General features: G+C 38.6%; 1 protein-coding gene across 2 annotated transcripts; it reads right to left on the bottom strand.

The window, feature by feature from the left end:
• Positions 1-562: 562 nt before the first annotated feature.
• LOC146631746 (solute carrier family 2, facilitated glucose transporter member 9-like) lies at positions 563-5,966 on the bottom strand. Of its 2 annotated transcripts, none has more exons than XM_085353888.1 (12): positions 5,910-5,966; positions 4,717-4,812; positions 4,468-4,628; positions 4,268-4,392; positions 4,056-4,185; positions 3,786-3,934; positions 3,398-3,585; positions 2,988-3,098; positions 2,748-2,849; positions 1,246-1,321; positions 981-1,108; positions 563-881 (listed from the first exon to the last, which is right to left on the bottom strand). In XM_085353888.1, exons 1-12 carry the CDS (start codon positions 5,931-5,933, stop codon positions 696-698), a joined length of 1,476 nt encoding a protein of 491 aa, XP_085210014.1. In that variant the 5' UTR covers positions 5,934-5,966; the 3' UTR covers positions 563-695. The 2 variants fall into 2 exon arrangements, with proteins under 2 accessions (XP_085210014.1, XP_085210015.1); XM_085353889.1 differs by having other exon boundaries at positions 3,452-3,585.
• Positions 5,967-6,342: the final 376 nt, after the last annotated feature.

Here is a 6,342-nt window from a genome sequence, read left to right as displayed (position 1 = left end):
CATTGTTTTAATGCCACAACCTACCTGCAAAATGGTACTGACCATGTCCATCCCTTTACGATCAGTGTACCCATCTTCTGATGGTTGTTTCCAGAATCATCTCAAACTGAACATGACAGTCACCAGATCAGGCCAACAGAGCACCTTTGGGGTTTAGTGAAACATCATAAAGTGAGCCTTCCTTTCACTACGACGTTTTCTCTGAAGCGCTCCTTTTCTCCAACTTTGCTTTTGGCTAAACTAGTGGCATTTAAGAGCATAAAAGAAGAACTTTATGCATGTTCTCATTACTAGGATATGTATTTATGTTGGTGTTTGGGCATATGGAAAATTGCATAATGATATTATGCCATTACCTGATGATTACTTAATACTGCATCTTAGAATTGTAATGGAAGCCCATTATGCAGGTTAGTTGTTGTTAGTTGTAAAGAAACGTGGGCCAAGAAAAAACTTCGTACAGGATCTGATTGCACAACAGTCACCTTTATGGACAAACAGAAAATAGCAGAAGCAACTAAAAAGCAAAAACTGAAGTTGGAAAGATTCCAAATTTTGGGAATTGTAACATTGTTTAATGTCATTGTGAGTCATTTATTTGCAAAGCACGTTTTTTCCACAGTCATTCAATCTTGTCCTGAAAGAAAAATTGTTTTTTCCCTCATGTTTTTTGCTGTAGCTATACGTGGTCCTCATCACAACCTGGTCTCTGTTCTCGTTTCTTCTGCAAAGGATTTCCCACAGACAGTGATGGCTTTAAACTCCTCTGAGATCTCCAGCAGGGTCTTGCCTTTAGTCTCAGGCAAAAGGAAGAAGGTATAAAGACTACCCAGCATGCAGACAGAGGCAAACAGCACAAATAAGTACGAGCTGAGAGCATCCTGGGAAAGAAACGACATTCATAATTTCAGCACAACATATAGATCCCTGTGGGTGTTATAGTGTAATGCGCTGCTTATTTTCAGTTTGGTCGTACGTACAATGAGGAATGGAAAGACCAGGCCCATCACTGCAAACATAAACCACCGCTGCAGCCCTGTGAGGACGAGTGATGCCATTCGATTAGACTGAATGAAGAGCTCACTGTTGAGCGTTGGTGTGGCTCCTCCTGTGAGAATCAGAGAAAGAACAGGGAATTGACCTTGTTATCTTTGCATATAGACACGTTTTCCATAACCGCTACAGGTGTGATGTACTGGATACTAAAAACGTTAAGCTACATATGTATAAGTGCTTTACCCTTACCAGGTCCTCCACAAAAGAACACGATGAAGACAACCATCAAACTCACAGTAATGTATGGAACCCAGTAGCTGGAATCCTGTGTGAAAGACAGTTTTAAATGCATATATTTGATTTTGCATCAGATTAATTTCTATATTTCTGCCTTTTATCATCACAGCAGTGATAGCTTATACACATTTTCCCCTTTATGAAACAGGTCATCTTCAGTCATATTGGCAATATTGTTACTAGTGTACTTTCCAGTGAAGGCTACACAGACAGTTGTTGTCCCAACCGTCACAGACATGTACACCTCCAGATGCAGGAAGAGGCCTACCTGTATCATGAAGGACCCCACTCACCAAGCACACACACTCTTTGTCCTGCTCCCCTCAGGCAGGAGGCTGAGGAGCATTAAATGCAAAACTACTAGACAGAGAAACAGCTTCATTCCAGAAGCTGTGAGACTTCTCAATGCATAAATGGACAAGAACTGTTATACTACTGATACTTTACTGACACCATCACTTTATTAATGCTGGTCATCATGCCCTCTTGCTGCTAAAATGTTTATACCTATATTTCTATATTTATACTCCATACTGGTACTCAGGTTGTTGCACTCTACTTATATTGTATTATTTCATTACTTGCTATTTGTTAGTTTCTTCGTTATTCTGTTTCTTTTCCCTTCTATGGATAACCGGGACCGTGTGTACGTAATTTCATTCCACCTCATGTAAACGTGTTGCAAATGAAAAGAAAACTTCCTTGATCCTTGATCTTGACGAGTAGAAACGGTGTCATCTGTGATTTTCCAGTCTTTAGGTTTTGTTTAGGTGCCTCTCCTGTGTTCCGTGTTATGCCCACTCTGTGCCTTCCTGTGCCAACGTTTCAGGTCTCTGTGTTCATGTATTTCCTGTTTTACTTTGAAAGTCCGTGTTTTATGTCAGTGTATTCTGTTTTGCTTCCTCCCTGTCTCATCACTTCTAATTAGGTTCAGCTGTATCTCCCTCCTATTCAATTTAATTCAATTCAATTTTTTTTATATTGCACCAAATTACAACAACAGTCAACTCAAGGAACATCCTGTTTGCATTTCCATCGTTACCTTGTGTGTATTTATTGTGTGTGCTTCCCTTTGTCCCTTGTTGGTCCGTCTGCTTGTTTTCTTCCATGTTGCTTCTGTATTTCTTCCGTCAGCTTTACCCGCGTTTCCTGGTCTCTCTTTTCTGGCCTGTGGTTTCCACCCTCAGGTTATATGTTTATGCATAGTTTTTCCCAGTTTAGGTTTTGCTTAGTTTTCTCTGTTCCACCTGTTTGTAGTTTTTGTTCAGCTGTCCATAAAGGCTCGTTTTTTGTTATCATCCACCCTCGTCTCCGTTTGCCTGCACTTGGGTCCTCAGTCTCTTCACACACCTGACATTTGTTGTCTTTAACAAATCAACTGTTTTTGTTTTGCTTTCTTTACATTGCTTTTACTTTTATTAATATTATGTTGCCCACCACTGGTAATGGTTTACCTTCAGGTTGAGTGTGACAGTGACAAAAATCCAGCAAGCAGACATGACACCGTAACCGCCGAACAGCAATGGTCTTCTCCCTGTGAGGTCAATGAGAAGACCCTGAAATTGAGGAAGGGAGAAAATAATGACAGACTTGTCATAAGAAGATTGTCTCTAATAGTAGAAATGAAAGGATGTATACACTTAAAATGCTCATTTACACAGATGAGCTCAGGCACAGACTGAGTGTTTGCTTACACAGGTGAGCGAGGTGAGAATTTCAGCCACTCCAAGACCGAGAGTGATATAGCGGATCTTCTTCTTTGGTATACCTGCCTCCAGGAAGATGTCATAAGTAAAGGTACTAATCTGGGAAGAAAAGAGGCACTATTAGGCTATAAACAGTCAGCATGAAATCTGATTTATATTTTAGTCTATTCTGTTGATAGAAACTTGATATGGAAGGAACAATGAAGTCTCATATATACAGATATCAATAGATATATTGATCTGTAGTTATACAGATATGTCATGTATGCATGTGCGTGAACCTCCAAAAGTCACAAAATTGTTGTAATGTTGTATCATTCTGCAATTTAGCAATCCTATATCATATATCATATTGTATCATATGGTATTATACTAATACTATATGGTATTGTTCATACTGTAGAAATGCCCGACAGCTGGTTGCAACAGTAGATGGTGGAGATGGTGATGACCTGCCATCGGACAGTCCTGTCTCTCAGCAGCTGCAGAAGGCTCACTGGTGGGGCTGCTTCAATGGCTGCCTGCTCAGTCAACATCTCATCCATTTCTTGTTGGTAGTCACCTTGGCCCCACAGACTCTGGAGAGCTGAAACCAGAAAATCCCAAATCACGGAGGGGATAAGAACTGAAAAATGTGCAACTTTGCTCAAATACAAAACACGCAGGGACTGATTGACTTGTAATTTCACAAGACTATCATTTATCTTTAACTAGTATGTGTTTGTAGAACATTTTCATAAACATCTGGGGTCGTGTTTGATACATAAACTGCGCAAAGCTACTAACCTTTTTTGCATGCCTTATCATCACCTTTCTCTATGAGTAAATATCTTGGCGTCTCAGGAAAAAAAGGCAACATCACAATCTGAACAAAGGAGAAAAGTGCAGCGACACTAAGGAGAATGTCCCACGTGTCCTCGCGGCCAAGGATCTCGCTGAAAAATCAAAATGAAATGTTGTGTTTAATTTGTAATCTATTGTCATAATATGCTGCAGTAGCTTTTGACAATGGGTTAAAGCCCATTTTTCTTTTTCATATCAACTTCAGGTGCTTACCTCAACCCAAACGCCCATCCAGACACTTTCCCGAGTGACGTAAAAGTGGCTGAGGTCAGAGTCACTATCCCTCTTATCTTTCTGGGTGAAATCTCCCCAAGATATATTAAGTGAGTGTTCATTCCCAAGCCTGCAGGTCACATAAAGCAAGCATGGTGAGTATAGGTGGTGAAAACATATTAATAAGGAGTCTGTAGAATATGGCAACTTACCTGCTGAGTAACCAAACAGAAATCTTGCCACAATGATCATTTCGAAAGAGTTGACATTTTTACTTGTCAGCATGAATCCTGCTGCAAGAACAGCAATGAAGCTGTTGCAGATCATTGCCTTTTTTCTGAAGAAGGAAAGCTCATGACTTCAGGTCTCCGTAGGCTATACAGCTTGGTACAACATCTGTCTTCATACTCACCTTCCCAGCAAGTCTGAGATAAATTTGACACTGATGGCACCGAAGAGTCCCCCGACAGCAAACATGGAAACAATAAGAGACCAGATCATTGTGACCGTCTGCGGATGTGGAGGCTCTCCGTATCTGTCATACCAGCTGTTGTTGATGAAGCGCTGGATGTACTGTGGAGATAGATCTAAACTGTTATTAAATGTGATCCAGATAATCGAGACAGAATGGAGAAGAAATGATAAAGGCGACGTGTCTCACCGGCGAAGGAGAACTCAGTCCAGTGATATGGAAGCCGACCTGAAAGCTTCCTCCTAATCCCAAAACAAGGATGAGGAATAGAGCGTTGCCATGGGTCTGAAGTAAAGGAGAGAAATCCGATGAATCACTTTTATAAATGTGTTTACTATCACCTGTAAAGATGCTGCCTATATTTTTAAAGTCACAGTCAAACTTTTGGAGAATGGGTATTAACAAAGATTTCAAACATGTTTAACCCTTGTATGGTGTTCGGGTCTGTGAGACCCGTGTTCAGTTTTTTTTCAAAAGAAAAATTAAACAATTAATTATTTTTTCACGTGTAAATGTGTTGTGTCTTTCCACTCACTCCACTTGATTATAACTGATTTATTTATAACATTTTATATAAAAGAAAAACGAGAAGCACATTAATTCATAAATGTGATCTAACAAAGGTAAAGGGAAAAAATTAACCATGTTTGCTGTTCATATGTCTTGTAATTGGGATGAAGTAAACATCTGTTGAGTAATTTAACATAAAATTGTTTGATAGTGTTAATTTGGAAAGCCAAAACTCTAGCGGGTCCACCAGACCCATGAACACTGGCTGAGTAACAAAAATACGAACACCACACAAGGGTTAAATGAGTGAGAAAATCTAGATTTTAAAATTGGATTTACTGATTTTTTTTTAAACACAAGTTGTGAATAAAACAAAGATTAGATTAGACTTAAGTTTACCCTGTCTGATTCATAAACTGTAACTGTTTCATTTCTAGCTGTGTCTGAAAGTTCACAGAAAAACAATAATAATCACCTTTTTTGAATCTTTTCATGATCACACCTCAGTCATAGATTGTAATCATGTAAATTTGAGCTCAGTGTCATGTTAGCTGTACCAGCGAAATGGTTTAATAACTGAGAGAGTAGTGTGACTCAGCTGAAACTGTGGTTTAGATAACTCCCCTGAGTTCAGGAACTAAAAATAAGCCACTCTGATTTTGTAAAAAATAAATAAATACAATTTAAAAAGAAAATTATCCGCATTACGCATAAAATTAGACATGTGCAATGTGACAGATTTGTCACGAAACATTTTAACAGAAACGTGAAAAGAATATTTAAATTATATTTAAAATCCACATGTACATATTTACAATACATGTACATACAATACATTAACTTTTATGGCGCAAATATAGGAAAAATCTTACCAGCTGCTGAAACAAAGTTTCCATTCTCTTGATACACGGACCTTAACAGCACATATGTCCTAACAGTGGGGATACAGTTCAGTGTTTCACCCTGCTTATTATTAACTTTTCAGAAATAAAGTAACTTGGTGTCATCACAAGGACATTATCAGTACATATTTGTACACAACACTGGTGCTGCATATGTTTTTATAAGTGATTCGTCCTATTGCCAGTAGCTTGATTTATGTTTTTCTCTCTGTTCCTGTTTCTTCTTATTCTTCTTATTTAAATCACGTGGAAAGATAAACTCTATTATTATCAGGCCAGCAGAGTTTAGACGTAGACTAAGAACTGTGGCTGTCTATGAACATTTGAAAAAGGAATACACTCAATAAATTAATTAATTCTTAATTCTCATTTAAACTTGCAAAAAAACAAACAAACTCCCCAA

Source organism: Diplotaxodon limnothrissa, linkage group LG5 (genome assembly GCF_057381915.1).
Source record: "Diplotaxodon limnothrissa isolate DT_005_m linkage group LG5, D_limnothrissa_male_GT1.1, whole genome shotgun sequence".
NCBI classification, from domain to species: Eukaryota; Metazoa; Chordata; class Actinopteri; order Cichliformes; family Cichlidae; genus Diplotaxodon; species Diplotaxodon limnothrissa.
This window is presented reverse-complemented; position numbering and strand designations above follow the sequence as displayed.